Source organism: Molothrus ater, chromosome 7 (assembly GCF_012460135.2).
Source record: "Molothrus ater isolate BHLD 08-10-18 breed brown headed cowbird chromosome 7, BPBGC_Mater_1.1, whole genome shotgun sequence".
In the NCBI taxonomy this organism is placed as follows: Eukaryota; Metazoa; Chordata; class Aves; order Passeriformes; family Icteridae; genus Molothrus; species Molothrus ater.
This window is the reverse complement of record NC_050484.2, coordinates 5270264-5293942: the sequence shown is the minus strand read 5'-3', so window position 1 is coordinate 5293942 and position 23679 is coordinate 5270264. Positions and strand designations below refer to the sequence as shown.

Below are 23679 nucleotides of genomic sequence, written 5' to 3'. Positions count from 1 at the left end.
TGGCCCTGCTGGCCGCACCATTTCTGACACGGGCCGGGTGCCATTGGCCTCCTCATTCACCTGGGCTGGTTCAGGTTCCCCACATGGCACAGGTTCAGCTGCTGTTCACCAGCTGTTTTCCATTAAACAGATTTCCAGCCACTCTGCTCCCAGTCTCTGGAGCTGCAGGGATTTATTGAGGCCAACATGCAGGACTTGCGTTGTTTAAGTAAAAAAAATGGAATCGATTAAGTAAAAAAGTGAAGTTGATGAAGTAAAAAAATGGGGCTTTCATAGCCTCACAGAATGGTTTGGTTTGGAAGGGCTATAAAGACCATTTTGTTCCAAAGCTCCATCCATCCAGCCAACACCTCCATGGATGGGGCACCCATAATTTGATTTTTATTTAAGGTGTAATATTTATTTAAGGTGTAAACCTGTCAGAAAAACGGGCATTCTTCACCGTTCCGCCGCCCACCTCAGGGCTATGCCCGAGGCCCCTCAGGGACCCTCAGGGACCCTCGGACCGGGCAGAGCTCTGCGCTGCCGCCGCCCGCCCGCCGGGGGCGCCCGAGCGCCGCCCCACGTGACCCGTGCCCACGCCCCGCGGAGGCACCGAGCGCCGGGCCGGGCGGACAGGGAGCGCCGGGCCAGGCCGGCGGCCGCGGGGCTCAGAGCGGCGGTGCGGGCACCGGAGCGCCAGGATGTCGCGGTCCGTTCTGCAGCCCAGCCAGCAGAAGCTGGCGGAGAAGCTCACCATCCTCAACGACCGCGGCGTCGGCATGCTCACCCGGCTCTACAACATCAAGAAGGTGCGGGGGGCCCCGGCCGTGAGGGGGGGTGGACGGGGAGCCGCCCCGGCGCGATCCTCAGCGCCGCTCGGGCCGGCGCTCCGCTGGGCTTGCGGCTGTGCCGGCTGCGCCGCGGCCTAGCGGCGGGGCCCGGGAGGCTGGGCGGGAGCCGCCCGGCCCGGGAAGGGGGGCCCGGGGCTTTGGTGCGGCCGCCACATCGATACCGGGAGAGAAGGATGGAGGAATGGAGGAGGCCGGGCCGATCCCGGCGGCGGCCGCAGGAGCGGGGCCTGGGCCCGGCGCAGCCCCCGGAGCCGCTGCCGCCCCGCTGCCGTGCGTGACTCACACGAGCCGCGAGTGGGCAGCGCCGCGGGGCTTTTCCCACGCCAAAACCTGTCGCTACCGAAGGCAAAAAGGGGCTCGGGGTAAAATTAGTAAGTTTAATTTCGATAAGTTCGAGGCGCGGTTGCTTAGCAGCTCTCGGCGTGAGATGGAGCGAGTGCTTGGGGCAGCTCCCCGGCTGCCCGGGGGTGTGGGTCGGTGTTGGCCTAGGTGAGGTGGCTGGGCCGGGAAGGAAACTCCGGGTCTGGGTGTTGGGAGAAGGATGGGTCACGCCTTTGGTTAATTTCTCGGTTAATTTCTTCGGTGCTCGGTTAATTTCTCTTCTGGAGGTAATCGTTGTGCTTTGCTGTAGGAAGGAATGTAGTTCATGGCCGCAGAATCATAAAATTATTTGGGTTGGAAGGGGACCTTGGAGATATCTAGTTCCGACCCCTGCGCTGGGTGCTTGTATCCTTCCCAGCTTCATTTTCCTCATGAGTGTTAGACCGTCTGAAAGTGTATGGCCCCTCAACCCGCTTCCAGTAATGAATACTAGTCAGGATTTTATTGCTTTGCCTTGAACACAATTATTTAAGAAGTTTTTCTTATTTCAAGGAAAATGCTAGTTAATACCAATTAATTAATTAATACAAAATTTCAGTGCTGTTCCCGTGCTGGGTGCAGCTGCAGTGGCAAAGGGAGTTTGAGAATTCTTGGTGCTTACTTGGTCCTCTGACTTCTGCACCCAGGTTTCCGTCAGGAGTGACCCTGCCTGACTGATCTGAGGTAAAGGATGTGTTTTGTCCAAGTATTTTTTCTCATATGGGAAGAAGTAAGAACTACCAGAAGAAGTAAGGGCTATGAAGAGCAATGTTGATTTTAATTAAGGTGTTTTTTCAGGAAAAAAAAATGCAACAAACCAAGTGATTGAAGTATTTAAAAGTCAGCGTTCATCCAAAGCCATTTCTCTATTTGATGTGCACTTGAGTGTTTCTAAAACTCTTCTTCACTGACATAAATAAGGCATTCTGACTAGATGATTGTAAATTCCTGTCTTTCTGAAAGGTTCCTTTTAGTCTGTAGTGTTGTACATTGGAAAATCCCTTCAGTTAAATATAATTACACTTCTTACAAACAGAAATCCACAATTTATGGGGAAAACCATCAAAATGAGGAAGTTGTTTGTGTGTGTGCTTGTTGAGCTTTGAGATAAATATCCCAGGTGAAAAATGAGCAAGGGGAATTTCTCCTGGACACAGCCCTGCTCTGCAGGGCAGGAAACAAGACTGGAGAAATGAAACCTCGCCTTGGTAGCTCTGCCTTAGCCACTGTGAGCCTGGGCTCTGTTTTCATTCCCAGTGTTCTGATACAGGGACATTTACCCCTGTTCAACGCTCCAGTGCCTACAGACATGTTTCTGCTTGGCATGTGTGGATGGCAGAGTCCTGTTGGCCCATATGGTGGTAGCTCTGCTGATCTCCTGTTTAGGAAGTGATGCAGATGGACAGGCTCTCTGTAGGGGAGCATCAGCACTGGGGGTGACACTGCTTTTTCCTGCAAATGCAAAGAGCTGAGTCCAAAATTGCTAGGTCTTGCATACAGAGGGAGAGCAGGCATCACCAAGTGGCTTGATTATTGTGTCATGTGTAGTTTTGCAAATATGGAGATGTCTCAGGCACAACTCTTGTGTATTCATGTAGTGATTTGTGAATTCAAATAGTAATTTTCTTCAGCTGCAGTTAGTACAGCTTGACAGGGGGAACTGGCCAGCTCAGAGGGTGAGCCCAGAAGTCTTGGGATTGATTATTGTGTTTTATTGTGAGTCTCTCTTCAGCCCAGCTGCAGCATCGCTGACTGCTTGGAACACTTTGGTTTTGTTTGTTTATTTTTTTCCCTCTCTTTAAGCTGTCAATTCCAAAACTGCTGTTTAAGATTCTGTCATAGTTCTGTTGAAGATGATATTGAAACTGAAAACCACACAATATGTGGGTTTGCGGTTAAAGGAAATGGTTTAGACTTCTTTTAATAAGAGGAAGTGAGAGATTGAAATGTGTGCAGCAGCAGTAGAGATTGCTGGAGATGCTGTCTGGACAGTACAGATTTTCAAGGATTAAGAATTTTTTCAACTGTTAGAAACAAAGCAGGAAAATTTTACTTCCCAAAGAATCACAGAAGTTGTTAAAAGCTGTTACTAACAATGATTCTTTGTCTCATCTTCCTATACAAAGTTCAGTTTTGTTGCTGTTGTGCTTATAGCTGATAATTGTTCATGGTTTCCTGTTTACTGACCTTCTATGCCACTGTTGTCTTTTGAAACAGTTAAAAGTTTGTTGTTTTTAAAACAGACTATCTGACTGTATGGTTTTTTGCCTCTGAAAGTGACATGGAAATTAGGAAAAGTGAAGTTACTAAGGTAATAGTAGATGGTGAGACAGAATTTATATTTGCACCCTGTAAGGAGGTGGATTTTTTGTTGCTGTTGTTATTTTGAAGGATGGCTCTTTGCTTGCTGCATTGGGACCAGTATTAGTAATGAACTTGGAACTCTTTCCCTTGTGGTTTCTCTCTTGGTTTGTTCCTTCTGTTTTTAACAATTTATCCACAGTTATCTAGGTTACTGTCTACCCTGTAACTTTGGTCATTACTTGCCTACAGCTACACCTGTGTAAATCAAAGACAGCAGGGTTTTTTCGTGCCATCCTGGCTCAGGTGAAGCTTGGATTTCATTATTACCTTCCAGTCTTGTGTTGGTAAGCTTTGTGCAAATGCTGCCATTACTGTTGACTGTTTTGTTTGAGAGTGGTGGCAGCAGAGAATAATCTTTTTTGTGGGCCTGTCTTTTGTTTGTTTATAAAACCCTTGGATACCAGGATGTGTTTACAGTAAGAGATTTGATCTTGAAATACCTGAAGTAGAGATTTAGGCACAGCAAGTCAAGGGGGTGTGATTTTGGTGAGTGTATAAGTAGTACTACAGTCAACAGAACTGCCAGGAAGTTAAGATTTTGAATTATTTAAGAGTATATGTTAATCAAACATGAGTCTGTTATTTAGCATGAATTGCTTTGCTAGCAGTGTTCTGTTGTCCTTCACAGTATAGGTTTTACATTTGTTCACAAGATGTTTTTTAAATGTTATTAACAAAAGAAATTCCTTAGAGTTTCCCAACTTGATTACATAGTATCTGAAAAATGAGGATCTTAAACCAACTCTTAGATGTGAACTGCATCATCAAACTGAAGTCATAGATGAGGGACTTAACTGTTTGCAGAGGCTTTAGCTGACTTTATACTTTCTTTAAAGATATAGTAGTGGAAATACTGGATTTTTACCTATTTTGAGGATGTTACTACTCGAATTTAAAAGTTGTAAAAGCTAGTTAATTGTTTTATTAGTAGAACCAGTGGATAAAGTGTACAGTTTTGCTCAGGCACTAGAGCAGTTCTGCAGGAAACAGTGGAAGAGATTAGAGATGATTTTAGGAAGACCACGGGGAAGTTTCCAATCTGCAGAGCTCTGAAGTTTGGAATGGTGTAGGATTAGATCACCCTTTGGACACAGAGCTCTGTGCTGGAGTGCAGACCTTTGAGCTGAGAGGAAAAGCTCACCAATAATTTAGTTGTGAATTGTAAGGTTGGTGTTGAACAGATAATGTCAGGTCATGTCTTCAGGTCACTGGGAAGTGTCCCAGGGTGGGGCAGTATTGCTTCCACAGATGTCAGCAGTTCTTTAAAGGTGAAAATGGCAGTATATGTTTGTGTCTGTGATCTTGGAGGAATGGCTTTTAATACTGTCTTATTGATAAGCAGAGGAGTGAGCCCCAAACAAACTCTCAGTGTGGGCAATTGAAAAAAAAAAATTCCTTTGCTCAGGAAGCAAACACTTAACCGGTGATACATATCATACTATTATTTTTCACTCAGAAAAGCAATTAAATTTGTAAAGAAACAGAAAGACTTTGTAATAAAATAAAAATGTCCCAAAAATATACAGAGTGGATTTTCCCTTTTGCATCAAGAGCAGCTGCCCAGAATTATCTTGTTTCTTGGCTTACAAATATAAGTTACCTTGCCCCCTGCAATCACTGTTCATTTTGTGTTAACACAAAACCAAATCCAGTTGTAGTTGCAAGAGATTATTAAAGTTGTGTGTAGAGGAGGTAGACCTAAAAAGTAATAACAGTTCCCATTTGAGGTTCAGGATAGACAGGGCTTTCCCATTGCCTTGCTTCTTTTTATTAAGATGTTATTTTATAAACTACATTGAGGAAAAGTTTTGTGGCAGTGAAACTCCTTACTTTTTTTTATCCTTTGCATTTCACCTGCCCCATATTTGATTAATAGAACCAAGGCCTTAAAGAAGTGCTACAAACACAAGAAGACAATGTGAATTTAGCACTGTACAGACACTGTCAAACCCAATATATTTCATTCATTCCCAAGGTGATGGGTCACTCTAGTATGGACAGTTTAGAAGATAATTTACATGTTGACTTTTGCAAGGCTGCTGATGTGACCTCATCTGATTGTTCTCATGAACAATCTAAGGAAGTGCAGTCTGGATGAAGCTGTGATGATGAAAGCAGATGGATCACCAGATTAGGGAATGATTGTGAAGATCTCGTTGTCAGATGGGGATCAGCAGGGTCTTATGGGGTGTGTGTTACCTCTGCTTCCAGTCACTCTTTGATTCAACAACCTAGATGATGCCTACAGTGTGCTCAATAAATTTATATGTAGGAAACTGGGACAAGCTACAGAATCGAATTGAAATTCAGCTTGAGCTTAGAAATTGTAGGTATGGTCTAACAGGCTTGGAGGTGGCTGAGCAAGTATGATTGTAAGGTATATTTGGTTAGTGGAATTTAAAGGACAAAATGAGAAGTAATGAGGTACCAAGTTCTGGAGAAAATAGCTGGGAAAAGTTAGGGACATCCCAGGGCAAACAAGAGCCAGGGAAGTTTTGCTGCAAAAAAATCAGGGATGACGTGAGTTCATGTAAATGTGAGCAAGATAATCTGAAGGAAAAGTAAGTAATTTTTTTCCTCTACATCTCCTTCATTGAGATTCATTGAAAACATATCTGATTGACCACTCTTTTCAAGGAAGATGTGGACAAAATGGAGAAAGTTCAGGGCAAAATAATAAGGACAAGTGGTGTAGAAAATTGCACCCGTTAAAAAAAGGGAATGTTTTTTCAAGTCAGCTTGTAAGTAATACAAATTTGTAAAAAATTAGGACTGCAGTAAAGAGATGGGGAATAGTTTATGCCATCCAGTATGACCACCAGAGATCAAGAACTGATGGATTGAGTTAAATATTGGAAAACTGAACTGAATATTTGAAAAGACTGTGAGAATGTTTTTGAATGTAGCCTATTTGAGACCTGTAAGTCAAGATTTGGCAGACATATCCCAGGAGCAACACAGATACAGTTGATCCTGCCTTGGAACAGGAGAGGTAGGTAGGCAATTTCTTGCAGTCCTTTCTAGACTTTTCTTCTGATTTCACATGAATTTACATTTTACTTAATTGAATTTCTGAGTAGTGATCCACTAGGATTTAAAGTAAGGTATGTACTTGGGGTTCAACACACACCAAATAATGAGTATACACAGGGAAGGTGTCTTGCTTAGATCTAGGAAACACTGGGCTGACTGTAACACCTTTAATTGTAATTTTGAATTGATAGGAAGGCACATTATATTTCACATTTGGAACCCTAGTAAATAGAAAGTGCAACAGCTGTTAAATTTCTAATAATTTTATATTATATTATTTATATTAATAATAATATATTTTGGATATGTCCAAGGCCTTTAGAGACTCTTCATAAAGTAGTTACATGGAGATTTTCTTCTGTTTCCGTATCTTGGTGGAAACAATTAGCATAATGTGTATCAACATGCAGATTTACCTTTCATCTAGGTAACTGCAAGCATAAGAAATGTAATTTACTTGGTACAAAGTCACCCTAGCTATGCTGCTGTAGGACAGTTAAATTTTAGCCATCAAAACTATTAAACTATAATAATTTGTCAATGTGTTCCCAACTAATTCTTGTATCTTGTTGGATAGACTTTACAAGGGACAAGGCTTTATTCACAAAACTTATCTGGGACCAGCCTGTTTAGTAATGAACTTAGGCTTCCACAACTTAAATACAGACAGGCAGTTGTGGTGGGCTTAATCAGAGATATTAAAGCAAATGTAGTGTGAGCCACTATTCAAAGCAGCTCTTTGTTGTTTATTCCCCTCTCTTTTCAGTAGTTTTTTCAGAATTAGAGATTGTGGGTTCATAATATTAATTGTTTTAAATGCATGGCAGAAACAAGGAGTAAATAATAGGTTTTATCCTACAAAAATATAATTAATGGTGAAAACATTTCTTTTACTGTTAGATATAGTATAGTTTTACTGTTAGATTTAGTTTCCAGGCTGCACAGCTGGAAACCAGGCATGCAAACTTAGAGTGAAGCCTTTAATGCCAGCAGCTCTTCCAAGACAAGAACAGTTTTACTGTGCTGCCTCTCTGGCCTTTCAAAAGAAAATGCTATAGTAAACTGTAAATAGGACATACAGGAGCTTTTCTTGGTTTGGGCTCTGAATTTCTGTTTAATAATCCAAGTTACTAACTTAGGGAATGGCATAGTTTTTGCTGTCATTGAAATTCCTTCAATTTCCTTGTTAAATTCACAGTTTTGTTGTGCAGATTCATTTGTAAATGAAATGTAAAGGTGAAGTGATTTGTTGACTGAGATTATTTCAGTGCATGTTGTCACAGTCAAGTGGAACTGTGCTTAGCAGTGTTTTATCTCAACTCTGCACTAACAGCAAATCTCTTGAAGTAATAAATACATTACATTGCTGCAAAGTATGGTTTATGGTAATCTGCTGGTGTAGGAGGTTTGGGGGATGAAAATACAAAATTTTTAATTCAAATGGCCCTGTTTCTCTTTTACTGGGAGACAGCCCTGCTGCTAATTTAGAATAGTTAGGTTTAGCAACAACAAAAGAAAATAAATGATAGGTCTTTCTATAATACAGTAAAAATTTAGGCTTTATTTTTTTACCATTCTAAGCCATATAATTCAGGTGATACTTCCCAGTGTTCTTATTCAAGGGAACATAACAAGTTGATGTGAATGAGTGGCATGAGTGAGGTTCAGAGGTTTTAAATGCAAGTTTGGGGCACTGACTACTGACAGTGATTGTACCTGAACATAAATTTCCTTTTATTCATGCCACTTCAGCTGCATGATAGAGTCATTTTGTTGATTGATGTTTTTTTCTTCTCCTTCAACATCCTCTGCCCTCAAGTAGGAAGTAAAATGTTACATTTAGATTTTTGCAGTGAGAATTGTAACAGTATTGGGGCAAAAGGTCTCTTTGCTGTGTATTAATGTTGGTGTATTCTGGGCCAAAGGCAGTTGAACTGGATTCTGTTTTCCTATTTAGAGGCCACTTGTCTTACATGTAGGCCTTAAGCAGATTTTTGTAGTTGGCTGCTTCTGAATGAATACAACATAGAAAGTATAGATATATGTAGTATTCTTAATTTTCAAAGTGAAATTAGTATAGAAGAACCTAATAGCATCAAGTGAGGAAGAGAATCTGAGTTTTGCGTAATAATAATAATATAATTATTTACCTCAGTAGGATAGGTAGGACAATGCTGCTTTAATTCAAAACATATGGCCTGAACATGTGCAAACAGTGCAGGTAGTCTGATCTCTCTGCAGCTTGATAACTGTGCAGATGATAGCAAATAAGTATTGTAAATAGTGAAGTTCTTAGCTACAGAAATCATATTGTTCTTGTTGGTAGTTGCACAGAATGCCTTTACTTAGTTGAGAGCTTTTCATAGCAGGCTACCATTCTAAAGATCTGTGGAAAGAAATGCTGTGTAACTTGAAGAAATCAGCATCTGAATCCATTAAATTTTTTTTAAGAATTATGTAGATTAGTTTCTAACCATAACTTAGCATGATCTTTTTCAGCATAGCTGCTTATCAGCTGTTCAGTAATATACAAAGGAATTCAGAGCTGACTGCTGGGAGATTCCTTGAGTATAATATTTTGGGGTTGAAGCAGCTGGAATCTCATAGCTTCAGAACCGTGTTCTGTGAATGCTGCACTAGTAAGAACATTTTTAATTGGTGAATTTCTTTTCAATACTCAAAATCGCAGTAATTCTGTGTTGTGGGGTTTTTCCTAATAAGAAATTAATTGAGGAATTGTTATTGCAACCCGCATGGAGGGGGGGAAAGTGGTGTCTGAGCCTGAGAAAGGGCTTCTGGTTTTGGCTGGTGCTTGGAATTCTGTGTGAATACTGGAGAGCTGTATTTGGGAAATGGCCTTTGTATGTTCCACCACAATGTTCCTACCCATTACAGTACTCCCAAAGGATGTTGTAAAAGCAAAAGTTGCATTTCTTATCTACATTCTAAGGCTATTGCCGTCAATGTCTTCGATCTTTTTATAGCAAAATTCAGTTTCTGTGTCTTACCACACTTTCATGCTTGTGCAAAAGTGCTAGGATTGGAGTTTGCATATTAATTCTTTTCTTTATAGAGTAAACTATGGGGAGTTTGAAGTCTCTTCACCATTTGGGGAGAGGTTTAACTTACGGACACTGTTTTACCTGTGATGCTGAATGCAGGTAACTGCATGGATGAAATCTGTTGATGCAACAACAGCTGGTTCTTAGATCTGTAAGTAACTTAGAAAGGAGCTGAGCTGCTGTGGAACATGGGAGAGTGAAGGAAAAGCATTGACCCACTCATTCAGTGATATTTATTGTCCTCTTTCAATTCAGTCTAGGTAGGCTGGTACAGCTTTCTAGAAGCTGGAATTGTGGTGTGTGTGAGGGATGCTTCTAATGTCTTGCAGGAATTTTCTTATTTATCAATCAGTCTAGTGTAGTTTATTAGTAGGAAGAGTTAGAGTTGCTTCAAGTGTGATGCCAGCTGACAAATGATGGGGAGAAGCAAAGAAGGAGCATATTCCCAGATATTGAGAGGATTGCCAGTTAAACTGAGGAGAACACTTGTCTTTTCTGGGGGCTGAGTTGCTAAAGGCACAGGAGGATGTGCATGTGGATGTTTTCAGATCTCTCTTTCCTTCTGAGTGTGTGTGTAAGGGCTGGGGTAGAACATAAGTTTTAGTAAACATTTTGAAGAGCTGATTTATAGGAAGGAAAACATCTATTTCTAGCAAAAATAGGGAGTGTGTGTGGAAGGAGTGTTTGAATTCAGACTGAAAAATTTATGAAGTCAACAGTGGTAGATTTCTTGTCTCCTATATAACAGCAGCCGTGCTGGAATTTAACCGGGCAGTAACAGTACACTGGGCATGAATATATGTCAGTTAACTTGTTTTCTTAGTAATCCTTCTAGTAGAGCAAGTTACATGTTTTGTGGCAAGAACAACAAATTGAAATAATTTGACTAAGGTTCTGACACCCATGACACGGAGTTAATTGAAACTTCATAAATTTCAAGCCCTATGTTGAATATTTAATGCCTTTTTACAGTATAGTTTGTACTTTTGAATTGCATAGACTTTAAGGTGTGTACAGAACATCTCTTTTTTGACATGTGTGGTTTGCTGCTCTAAGGAGGTGGAAGCAACAATTTAATATCTAACATACTGTGGATGTTGCTGAATTGATTTTCATTATCAATTCCTGTTATATTATAGATACGATGCTGTAACAAAGTTTAGTACCTTTGTGGGACATTTAGCAAATATGAGCATTTTGATATCAGAATAGTACATGAGTATACATCATGATGGTCATGTACTACTGGTAGGTGTTTTAGAAACTTTCAATAATGACTCTTTTGTTTGTTTTTTTTTCTTGGCTACCGTTTCTTTTTCAGGTATGTAAAACTTCACTGAGTTTCTCTCCTTTCTCCCCCCTGTAGTTGCATGTGATGTTTGTTAACTTTTTTCCCTCTCCACCTGAACTTAGTTTGGAAGTACTATTAGTAGTTACATGTCTCAGTATATTCACAGTGCTTTGCACAATCGTTAAATTCTAATAAGCGTCAAGTTGTTTGTGAGTATTAGAATAATCAACGTCCAGTAGAAAGTGTGCTGACTAGAGTAACAGATGGTTGTAATGTTCTCTTGGATGTAGGTAATAGTCTATTAGTTCACATAAATGTAATACTTTAGAATTTAAGAGTAATTTGTTTATATGTAATTTTTCTCTCTTTTTGTTACACTGCTTTCCCAGCAAGGACAAGTTTGGAAGGTTTGCAAAGCTTTTCACCTTCCCTTTGCCCGCTTGCCCGCTTTCAGAATCGGTCTCATACTCCATGACTTCTGTCTCTACAGTCCACAACTCGGTCATAGAAATCAATGTGGAAAAGTTTTTTAAATGAGTTGTCATTTGAGTTCACTCTGTTGTGTAGAAACGCCTAGCATGTAATTTAGTTTTGCATGAGACGTGCAACTCCTTTGCAAACCCCTCTGAGGAAAACAAAACGAAATGAATATTTGAGAGAAACACGGTTTGAGTGCATATTTTGTCATGTAAGTAACGCTGCTTTTAGTGTGTTACTCCCAATGAAATGGTGTGGCATGGCTCACTAGTCAGAGTAGCAGAGCAGTGTCTGGCAGCATGCACTGTAGCTGGCAACAGGAGGTGCTTCCTCAGGTCTCTGTCCAGAGAAGCTGTGCTGATCCGTCTACGTAAGTTATTGAACAGACCTAACACTTAGCTGTGGCTTGGCATCAAAATTTAGTGAAACTTTTAGATTGCTGCTTTTAAAGCTCAGCCTATGCTGCTGTAGGAATAAAGAACACGAGTAAAACTTCAGTTTGAGGAAGTAGACTATGTTAGGCAAATATTGGTGGTTTGATTGTGGGATGGAAAATTGTCTTAGAGTTACAAGTGGGAAAAAAATTAAATGCAGGTTGGTGGTGGGGTGTTTAGTTTTGTTTCACAAAGGATAGTTTAATCATTTCATGTGCCCAGCACTGTCCTCCACAGATGATGACATGATCGAGTTCTCTAACAGTTTGTTAACTCCAGATGAATACAACACTACCTCAAACCAGGAATAGCGTTAAAAGGAAACATTTTTTTTTTCTCCTTCTTTTAGGACTGAGTTTTTTCCCTCACTGCTGTTCTGCACTAACTGCTTTGATACTTCCATGCATCTTTTTCAGTAGAAGAGCATCTCTGTACTGTTTCCCATTGCATATTTCAGCTGTGACAGTCCCTGCACTTTGCCTTTCATTTTATCACCTGCTCACTAAAAGCAAACAAACGAAAAGAGGAATCTTTCTAGTTTGTCTTCAGATTTGCAACTATCACTTAGCTTTACATGGATGATTGTGTTTCTACTTCATTTTGTGTTGTATTTTTTTATAGGCATGTGGTGACCCCAAAGCCAAACCATCCTATCTTATTGACAAAAACCTGGAATCTGCTGTCAAATTCATAGTCAGGAAGTTTCCAGCAGTAGAAACACGCAACAACAACGTAAGTAAACAAATGGCTGTATAACTATTTTTCTTACTACCCTTTCAGCACCATCTGGGAGGTTTACATTTTCTTATAAAGCATCTGATGCTGACAATTGCAGTTGGAACATAGTTGTTGATTCAAATGTCTGGCACGATACTTGAGAAGGAGTTATCTTTAAGGAGAGAATATTAAACTGTAATTCTGCTTGGGTTTTGTTAGGGTAGGACTCTTTCTGGTTTTCTTTTTGCCTGCTCTCTTCCATGCCATTTCAAAGAATTGTCAATGGGAAGAAATCCTTGGGAAAAATCATGCCTTATTTTAATAAGAGAAATTCCTGGTGACCAGACCGATTGCAGAAGATGAAAGTTGCATAACTTTATTTGAGATTTGTCCTAACCAGCAGATCAGTAAAAAAAAACACCTGTCTGCAAAGTGGGAAGAAGTGTTTGTACTTTCCAGGTACCCTTGCCTATGGAGTCAGTCCCTGTGCAAATAAAGAATGCTTTAGTACATAAGGAGAAACATTGTGAAGTACAAAAATATGGAAATAAAATTGTTTCCTCCTCATATAGTAAGATCAGTTGCAGAAGTAAATTATATTTTACCTTTGAGTGGCTCGGTATTGCTGACTTTGGTTTTGAAGCCTTTTTTTAGGTAATTGTTAGGCTAGAGGCAGGCATTTTGGCAGGTGATGTACTCTTGTTTCCCTGTTTCAATTTGAAACACAAGGGCCCTTCAAATGTTTGTTTTACCTGCTTATATTTCTTTCCAAAGGTGGGAAGTGGAGGTAGGTGTTGGGTTGGCATGTTCCCTGCATGCAAGTGGCTGCCTGTGTGTTTGGGAGGTTTAGGCTTGCTTTAAGCATTCAGGTTTTCTGCAGAATGATAGGGGTGATAGCAATGAGAATAATTAGTTTCTTTTACATTGTGTGTAATGTCTCCAGTCACAGCAATGGAGAAAAGACCCAAAGAAACCAGAAGAAAACTTTACCTTATGGAGGAAACAATTTCATTAACAATGTGCTTTTTCACTTTAAAACTTGTTCATTTGCTTTGCACTCTTTAATATTGCTTATTTCTTATTGTATTGAATTTGTGTTAGTAACAAATATAGAAATTCTTTATCAAATTAATGTGGAAATAGTAAATCTGTTAAACCATGTTTGGTAAATGCTTCCGTATTCTCTAAGCTTGGGTGGCAGATCAACTATTAAAAGATAATCTGCATAGAATTTACTTACTGCAGCTGCATGTATATTTTAAATTTCTTCCAGTTGTTGGTTATCAATTTGGAGCTTAAGTAATGATAGATGTTTAAGGATTTGTTGCTGTGAAGTTTATGGAAAGAGATCAAAGAAAACTTGCTGTATTTTGACAATCACAGTTTCTAAAATAGGACACACTCACAATATTTTGTCATTGCTGTGCGTTTATTTACTATGAGCCAGCCAGGCCTGTGTTTATTAAACACAGTTGACAAAAGCCTACCCTCCTTATGGATGAGCACTCTTTAAAGGAGGATTTTAAGCTCTAGCAATAGGCAGCTGGGGTGTCTGTCCTGCAGTCAGAGCTGATGGCATTTCATTTAGTTATTTGCAGGTGTTCCCATAGAATGCTGTAACTCCCAAAAAAAAAAGAAAAGGTGGTTTAAAGGTTTAAAAGGGCAAGAAGCTAATTGGAACAGAGGCACATTGATTAAAGAAACATCACAAAGGATTACTGCAGTGGAAATAGCTAAGAAATCATAAGTTGTGTTTCTTCCTTGCAGTGAAAATTCCAGGACACCATTTCAGGGAGGGATTTTGGATTTTGTATGTTGGAGTGCAGCAGTTGCCACTGCCTAGCACTGTGTACCTTTGCTTTCAACATGTCAGTAGGTGATGGTGCTGAACAGGCTTGCATTCACTTTTAGAGAATAGGTAGTGCCAGCTTTTTTGATTTTTTTTTTGACCTATTTTAGCTGTTTTTTCTCAGGTATTGTCATCTACAGTGTTTTGTGTCTTAGAAATGAGCAACACATTTGATTGAGGAGTATGAGCAGTGTTTGCTGTAATCAGAATTTTCCTTCTGTTGAAACAAGTAATTCTGTTATATTTGCTATTGGTATCTTTTACATCTTTATCCATAGAAAACCGAGTTCCTGGTTTGTTCCTCCTTCAGTGTTTGACGTGCTGAGTCATCAGAGCAATGTCTGACAGTTGCTGGTTTTCAGTATTGTACTGAGAGTGAAAGATTGTGGGCAGTTCAAACAGGGAAGTGGCTGATGAATCCTTGCTGATCAGGCTGGAAAATTAAATGGAGTAGTTAATTTTCCAGAGAATTAATTATAGACAGCTCTGCACCTTATCAGTTCATAACTCTGTCTCCCATTGTTTGAGGGCAGTCCCTGTGATGTCTTACACCTGCCCTTTCTTTTCCAATAACCATGGTGAATCATATCTTGAAATTGTGCAGTTAGAAGACCAGGCTTTTAAGCTGTTAATGAAATAGGCCACCAGGGTAGTACTGCTGCACACTGTATGAAATAACCTGCAAAGGAAGGAATAAACAAAAATATAAGCCAAAATTTGAAGGATTCAAAAAGTGAGAAACAAGATAGAGTCCTGTTTGAAAGGGAAGTTTCTTCTGTGTTTGGGAGAGCTTTACTATTTATAATTATTATAAATTGACTAAAGCTTTGTTTTGAAAAAGCCTTCTAAGCTGCAGATGGCTTCCAAAAACTTTTTAGCACTGTTGTTCTTGGTCAGGTGCGTGATCTGCTTGTGCTTGTATTGACTCAGAGCAGCATTTATTGTTACTGAATTTCCTGGCTGGCTTCAAAAGGATTGTTCCAAAGTAAGGGATGCAGAAGCAGCCAGCTATTTTTCTGATAGCTATTTGGACTTCATCCTCTTGTAAGGGGGTACATGTGAGGTTCTTGTCACAGTGAACTCAAAAAAAATGTTGTAGGACCTAAAAGTTCCTCTGTTCTCAGTCAATGCTAATACTTAATACCTTTTAAAACCAGAATAAAATACCTCACTGTGGGGAACTGGAGATGCAGAGAGAAAGGACAGAAATTTTTTGTAGCTTGTGAATAGGATTTGATGAGTCTGCTGCCTGTGCAGGTAAAGCTATATGTCTTTATGGGATGAAGTTGTAGCTCCCCCTCTGCTTTCCCAAACACCACATAGAACAAGTGGTGGGAATATCTAGTCTTCTTTCTTGAACATACCCTTTTCTTGGTTTGTTCCTCAGCAATTTCCTTGTAGAAAAACTTATTTTTTTACATGTCTCTTGGAAAAAATTGATGTTCAGTCATTGCTTAGCACAAAGCAGACCAGTGAAGCATCACTTAGAAGTTTCTCAGTGTATGGTTAGTGAGAGAAAGATCTGTTTTCCAGATAATGCTAGTCTTCATCACCTAGTAGGTATGTTCTCAGTATTGTTCATATCAATTCCATTTTTGTTTTGTATTGACTAATTTTCTGCTGTATTGTGTCTGTGGGGACTGGAAATGAGATCACTTGGGAGCAGAGGATAAGCAGTGTGAGCATTTCCAGTCTACTTGGGCTAGGATCTTTAGTTTTGAATTAGTTCACTTTATTTTTTTGAATTTTTGCCTTTTCCCTTTTAGATCCCAGTGTGTGTTTGGTTTGCCCCCTGTGTCTTTCACAGTTTCACTTCACAACAAGCTGGTTACATACAAATTAGATGGGTGTGGGAGAGGTGGTGTGGGCACAGAGTGTCTGAACCTCCTTGGCTAAAGCTTATTAGAAGTCATTAATGCATGCTTTTATTAAATGCTTTCTTCTATTAAAAAAACCCCTAAAAACTACACTTCATAACCAGTCTTGATTTTTAATTTGTGATAGGTGCTTCCAGTAATTAGTCTTTTTCAGAACACTTAATACAAATAAATGACCTGATTTTCCAAGTTTTTTCTTTTGGCCCTGCAAGCGCTACAGATTCTCAAGGAAAATGTCATTTGTTTGCTTGTTTCTAATGAAGCATTTAGTGTTGTAGTTTTCATAGCACTAATGAAGATCATTTAGAAACTATCATCTCTGGAAAAGTAACTTTGGAGTCTCAGCTCTGCTGCCTCATGCATTGGTAATCCCTTTTCACTGGTCATATATTTTTGAGGAAATTATATGGTCCTTAAAGCTATCACAGCTGTTTTCTTAAGTCTAACTTAAATTTACCCCTTATTCAGTAAATGGTAATATTTTGTCCACCTTTCTGGGGTCTTAGATCTCTTGCATGGGAGACTTGACTTTCCAGATAACTTCCAGCTTGCTTAAGCAAAAAACCTCCAACTCCCTAAATTCCACCATAAAACCCAAATAGCCTTTTCCATGAAGATTAAAAGCTTTTCCAGGTAAGGGGGTGCCATGCACAGCTGCTTTTTCACCTCTGCTCTTGCTGAGGGAACTGATAGTGGTAAAGAGATAAATTTTCCAGAAGTCACTGAGGCAGCAGTTGAGGTTATGGATGTTCCCCTGCATGAGTGAAGTCAGATGATGAGCAATTATTCTCTGTTCAGCTTTCTATGAACAGCTAAGATGTCTTATGCTTGAGAATAGAATATAATAAAGATAGTTTATTTCACAAGAACATGGAAACCATCTACAAATAATAAAATTTTATCTACATTTTTGCTAAAAATTCAAAATTGTAATTGCCTTGCTTTGATACCACCATACTTACTGTGCTGGTTTTGTATGCAGGAGTGTGTCTGATGTCTTCAGTTGTTACAGGTGTAAGACTGACTTAAAATGAAGTATCCTATATAACAGAATATAGTATATAAAGTTTTTCAGTCTAACAGTCATTTGTGAGTGAGCATTTTTTTCATAGCAATTCTAAGAGGTCATGTGAAATCCTGAAATCTCTTCAAAATGTTTCACCAAACAGAATTCTCATAATGTAACATATTTTTTTCAAAATAGTAAGTGCTGTCAGCTACAAAGTTTATTTTCTTGGTTTGACCTTTGACTGGGCCTGAATTAAAGATAGAATAACCTCCAAACAGTGTATTTTTTTATGATTATTTGTAATAAATCACTGTAGAACACTGCTGTAATTCATGTAAATCCATACAAGTCACTTGCCAAGGTAAATCAATTTTGCTTGCTCGTTGCCTCATAGTGTCTGCAATACCTGCAGAGGAGTGAATGTATGTAACACTTTACCCTCTCCTTCATCCACTCAAACTCTCTTTGCTTTAATGATTGACAATTTAAGAGCTTGGCCCTTAAAACCAAGAAAACAAACAAAAAAACCCCACTGAGATGGCATTCAAAAAATTGTATGAATTGTAAAAATACTGGAAAAATTGTAAACGAAGGTGAGAGAATGGGGAATCTGTTTTCTACAGCTGAGAGGTAGATGAGTTTTTAAAGAGAAGCCTCCCTGCTCCAGTTGTCTGCCCTTGTTAATTCCCTGGGAATGGTAACAGTTCTGGAGCATCACAGGTGGTTATTTCCTTTTCAAAACAGTTAACTTAGTGCTAGAAACTTGAAAACAAACTAAAACAGACCTTGTAGGTAGACATACATTAGTTAGTAAACATGTTAAATATTCTATTTTATCTTTTTATAGGCAGCACAGTACTTCAGAACCTGCTTTTAATTGCAAATAAGCAAACCAAGGGACACATCCATCATTCTAGAGTTAATTTACAGAATTTAAAACTTTTTTTTTTCATTTTATTAGATGTTTCTATCTTTCCCTGTTGCTCTGCTATGTATTTTCTAGACACAGAACTTTGGTCAAATTAATTGAGTTTTTCAAATGTTCATCTAAAGACTCTGTAGGTGACAAGCATAGTGAGTGTAACAAATGACAGTAACAGTCAGAATTTATAATAGTGCTTTTTGGGGCTTATATTCCAGCTGGTGAGATTGAGTTGATGGTATTTTTGCTGAGGACATGGTAATATCTGTGGTGTTGTATTGTAGAAAACAAATACAAGTGTTTCATGATCAGACTTGCAGGAAAAATATCACACTAATAGAAGCAGAAAATTCACCTTTGTACTGTCTATTTCCAGATCATGAAATAAGCCATTTATTCACATACTGCTACTGCCAGTCAAATAAACATGATTAAAAAAAAGCAGGACTAGAGGTACAATTTGCTTTTGCTCACATAAAACTCTCTGAACAACCTCTTTTAATTGTCTCATATTTTTCGTGAGCCATTGTATTAAATTGGTATTTATTCACATGATTAGTGTGCCAGGCTTGCATCATTTCTCCCTTGTCTGAGCCATTCATATAAGCTTTAAGTGAGGCTGTCTTGCATTTTTCATTTTTTTTTCTTCTCTTAATGTACTTTCTCTGACATAATTGACTGTGTAAGGATCTTTGGGATTTAATATAAAGAAGGAAAAGCACAAGTTAAAGATCAGTTCCTTCTCCTGTAGGTACTCTTTCTTATTTATAAATAATATTCAAACATCATCAGAGATGTGGTATTTTGTTAATAGACAAAATAAATAGTCTCAGATTAATTATTTGAGAGTTTTTTTCATCTTGCCATATTATGCTGAAAATTCTACAGGTTTTCATAGGTCTTAAATCTAATTCACCTCATTCAACAGAAATACTTTTCTTATAATTTGTCCTTCAAATTCTCTAAGAATCAATAAACCACTTCTAGTCTATAAGGCAGTCAGGTATAGTAAAAATAATTTTTTGATGTTTAAAGAGTTATTTCTTCAGTTTATCCTATTTTAGGATATACCTTATTTTGTTGGTTATTGGAAACTTTCAATAATGAGTTGCAGGCTAAGGAAAAAAGCCTAAAACCAAATACAACTCAATATAGCACCAGCAACTTCTAAACAGATGTTTAGAAGCTAATAAATAGTAATGGAAAGTTTTAATGCTGTGGTTGTGCAAAGAGTTACACCCACATTCTTAAATGATAAAAAAAGCAAATAAACATCCAAGACACTGCATGCTTGTAAGCTGTTCTTCTAAACATCACTGATCAGGCTGTGCTCCATAAATTGAACTATTTGCCCTCTGCTGACATAACAGTTAGTTTTATATATTGTTTTGGTACTACTATTTTAAATAAGGGTTTACTGACCCCCTCAACACTCAGCATTCAAAGAATGATCATCTCAACTCTCTAGGAAAGTTTTAACGTCACTTATCTTGTTACCTATATTCCCAGAAATATTTACACATAAGAATGCACAGCTATGATTCCATAATCCTTAGCTGAGTGTGGCAGATACCTCCCTATACTCTGTACAACTTCACAGAATTTCTGAAAATTTATTATTTCTTTTGTGATCAAAGTTCCCAGCACCATCTCCCTTTTTGCCATATCTCCCCATTTCACCTATTGTGGCTTGAAATTGAATGTCCTGTAGGAGTGGCCATTCAGTTGCTATTTGTTTTACCAAAAATAGGTGTACAGCAACTTATAATTTTGAGTCTCCTTTAGCATTGCATCTTGCTTACTATGATTTAGGATTGCAGTGGAAAAAATGCTGTTAAGGGGGTGTGCAGTGATAGTGAGTTCTGGTTTTGTTTTTTCTCTGCACTAGAAATAATCTTACTTGTGGATCACACCCTGTCATCTCTTCCTGAAAATTCTTGAAAGGACTTCTCAGATTCATCTGGGTCACACTTGTATTAGTTGCACAGAAAAAAACCCTCTATTTCTGCTTAGTCTTCTACAAACTCAAGAAAGGCTTGAAGTGCTACGGCCAGGGTCCAAAATTAAAACCACTCATCTTAACTGAATTTTCATTGTGTAAGAACTGTTGAGTGATGGAGCAGTCCTGAAAGTACACAGCAGGTTTTCCTCTGGAGTGATTCCAGGTGTAGGCACAAGCTGGTCTGAAGGTGTGCTGGAGCTGCACAGCCATCCTGGAGCTCTGGAGTCTGTGTGCTGATGCTGCAGCCTTCATTTTCTGAGCTCAAGGAAGTTGAAGTTAAAGCTGTATACTGGAAAAACTCCAGTTTTAAGCCTCATGCTGAGGATCAAATTACAAGTCTTGGGATTTGAAAACAGGTTTTTGTACAGCAGCACATGAGATGGGAATAACCTATTTCCTGGTGCATGAGATTTATCAGGGCAAGTTACAAAATGAACACATGTGCTTGCACCTCTTTCAATTGAGCCTCAGCTGATGGCTATGTGGAAGAGACTTAAATAATAGGCAGGCATTCCAAGTCCAATCCTTTGCCATGGTTTAAGAGTAGACAGGAGGATTTTATAATGTAGCCATTCTGATTGCCTCATAACTGACTATTCTTGTCTTCCTTGGCAATAATGAAAGTGTTATGGCTCAAGACTTCTAAAAAATCTTCATCACCTCTGAAAGTTCAAAGGAGAGAAACTAAACTTATCTTACATTTGTGATCCAGGCAGTTTGTTTTATGTAAAGCATCAAAATTCTTCTAAATTCATAAAGTGAGAATACAGAGCACAGCTTTATAAAACAGAGTGAGCTGAAAAAGCATCGTCAGTTCTAACCTCTCATGAAAATAAGCTAATCGATTTGAAGCAATTTTTTAATCTGTCTTATAATTGATTGCTCTTGTTGAGAAAAAGATGTTATTTAACTTGATCATCTTTAATTTAAAATCTTGCAGATTTTTGGAGGGCCCTTTTTCCTATTGTTCCTATGCTTTAACTCATTTCAATTCCTGTATCAGGAAGGAGATGCAACTTGTAGCTGGAGTTAAATATTTGGATACTTACAGTGCTTCGAGACTGTCATACATAGATAAACAGAATGGCTGTTCACTAACAGCTGCTTTTCTGTGTTCTTAATTGTCTAAGTGATCAATCTTGTTCCTTCAGAAAATCTTTTAAAATAAATAGTATTTCATTGTCTGTTTAAAATATATATAAAAATAAATCCATGTGAATTATTTTACCTTTGTATTCACGTTTGCCTCTTCCATTTTATCCACAAGTGTCTAATGCTAGTGTTTGGCTTCTTTTATGTTTCTTTATTTTGTTGCTTTTGTTTGAATGTATTATTGTGTTTATATGGAACTGGTCAAAGAACCGTTACTGTATTTTATGTTTGTATCTACATTTTATTTTGCATGCTTAACGTGGCTTTGCCTGGATATTCTTTTTGGTAAGTTCAGAATTTAAAAGCATAATGTTTTTCTGTAGTACAGTTTGTAACCTGCCACCTTATTTTCTTCCACCTCGAGTAACATAATTATTTTGGTTTTGGCATACTGATTTGTGCTCATGTACTGTTCTGCTTTTGCAAATTATACATATGTGATAACATAACACTTCTCCTGACTACCATTTTCATCTCTAGCTGAGCTAAACAATATGACTCTGGTACTAATGTGTACTAATGTAACTTTTATCTTCAAAATGTAGTGGGCAGCTGTTAAAATGATCAGTGCTGAGAACTCTGTGTATTTGACACACACAGAACCTCAGTCTTAGAAAAACAATGTTCCAGCTTCTTTGCATAGCCTGGTGGTTTCTCTGCGCTTCACAGGTATTACTTTGCAGCAGTCTTCTCAAGATCTTCTAAGAACAGTGTGCATGTTTATGTTTCTCTTTTAGCAACAGCTTGCTCAGCTCCAGAAAGAAAAATCAGAGATTTTGAAGAACCTGGCATTATACTACTTCACGTTCGTTGATGTAATGGAATTTAAGGTAAGGCATTACAAATGTGTAAGTTGTTCTGTCACATTAGGTTTCTGTAATTGTATTGATGAAACAACACTATATAATGAAATAGCTGAACTTGAAGTTCTGTTCTTGAAGTAAAAAAAAAAAATGAAGCTCCATCACTAATTATAGTAACATGATTTAATTAGATCTTTTTAGCTTTTTAAACTAAAGTTATTCCTTTGTTTTTCAAGGACCATGTCTGTGAGCTGCTGAACACTATTGATGTTTGCCAAGTCTTCTTTGATATTGTAAGTTTCTAGGTTTAAACTTCCAAAAATGTTATATTCAGAGTCCTGTGGGGAGAAGGACTTGTTTTTGTTAGTCCAAGAAATATCACATCTCCAGTTATAAGTGCAAGAGAAATAAAAACAACATAGGGTTCACATTTCTAACTTTTATAACAGAGAGATAGACCTTTCTTAGTAGTCTTCTTATGAACAGTAGTAACAGTATTGCTACCAAACATAAATTTTTTTCAGTAATTTTTGATTTATTGCATCTGCAAGTTAATTCCTAGTCACATCTCTATGCTTATGCCTTGTGAGACTCACAAGACAAGGCTATTACTGCTGTCCACCTAAGCTGTGTGAGGAGGTCATTTTTGGGGCTGACTAAAGCAACTACAAAAGCATCTAGAAGTCTTACATTTAAAACAAAACCACCAGCCCCCCCCCCCCCCCCCCGCCATAACCCAACCAAAAAAAAAAAAAACAAACCCAAAAAAACTCCCACCAAAACAGAACAAAACAACAAAAAACCACCCCCAAACAATCTTAGAAAGAAGGCTCCCAAAAGAAAATCACCAACACTTGTTCCTGTTGGTTTCAACTTTCTTAATGTTCTTAATGTCACCTTGTTAGTTTTTGTCATTATTTTGAATTCGGCCAACTTAGATTCATAATATGAAAAAGGAGCAGGTGTGTGTTCTGTGGAATGATGTTACAAGGCCAGTGGGATATGTGCTACTCTTTTACATTTGGGTCTTATTAAAATACAGTTCATAGGCATGGCACTGCTGACTGCTAGGTAAACAGGAGAAGTTGTCCTGTCTGTCAGGTAATCTGTGACACTTAAGCCTGGCAGGATTTATTTGGATGCTTTGCTTTTTTGAGTGCAAACAATTCTGGGAATCTGAATGAAGGAATAAAGGTTATACAGAGTCACATGCCACCAGAACAAGAACTTTTTTCAAAAGACAGCATTTAAAAATGCTGAAAGTTTGTGGAAATGTAAGGAAAAATGGGTTATGCTTGTTTCTAAAAGTTTTTAAATGATAATTTACTGGTTTTCATTTCTAGACTGTAAACTTTGATTTAACAAAGAACTACCTAGATTTGATTATAACCTACACAACTCTAATGATACTGCTGTCTCGAATTGAAGAAAGGAAGGCTATTATTGGACTGTATAACTATGCCCATGAAATGACACATGGAGCAAGGTAAAAAA

General features: G+C 38.5%; 1 protein-coding gene across 5 annotated transcripts in view; it reads left to right on the top strand.

The window, feature by feature from the left end:
* The first annotated feature begins 612 nt into the window (after nucleotides 1-612).
* NCKAP1 (NCK associated protein 1) overlaps nucleotides 613-23679 on the top strand; it is a 53287-nt gene continuing 30220 nt past the window's right edge. The window contains exons 1-6 of one of the 5 annotated variants that reach the window (XM_036386392.2): nucleotides 613-791; nucleotides 11333-11350; nucleotides 12476-12586; nucleotides 22126-22212; nucleotides 22422-22478; nucleotides 23529-23671. In XM_036386392.2, coding sequence (XP_036242285.1) covers nucleotides 684-791; nucleotides 11333-11350; nucleotides 12476-12586; nucleotides 22126-22212; nucleotides 22422-22478; nucleotides 23529-23671 — 524 coding nt within the window. In that variant the 5' untranslated portion in view covers nucleotides 613-683. Of the gene's footprint in view, nucleotides 792-11332; nucleotides 11351-11523; nucleotides 11632-12475; nucleotides 12587-22119; nucleotides 22213-22421; nucleotides 22479-23528; nucleotides 23672-23679 lie in introns of those variants that run through there. The other 4 variants (XM_036386390.2, XM_036386394.2, XM_036386393.2 and 1 more) reach the window with 4 other exon arrangements.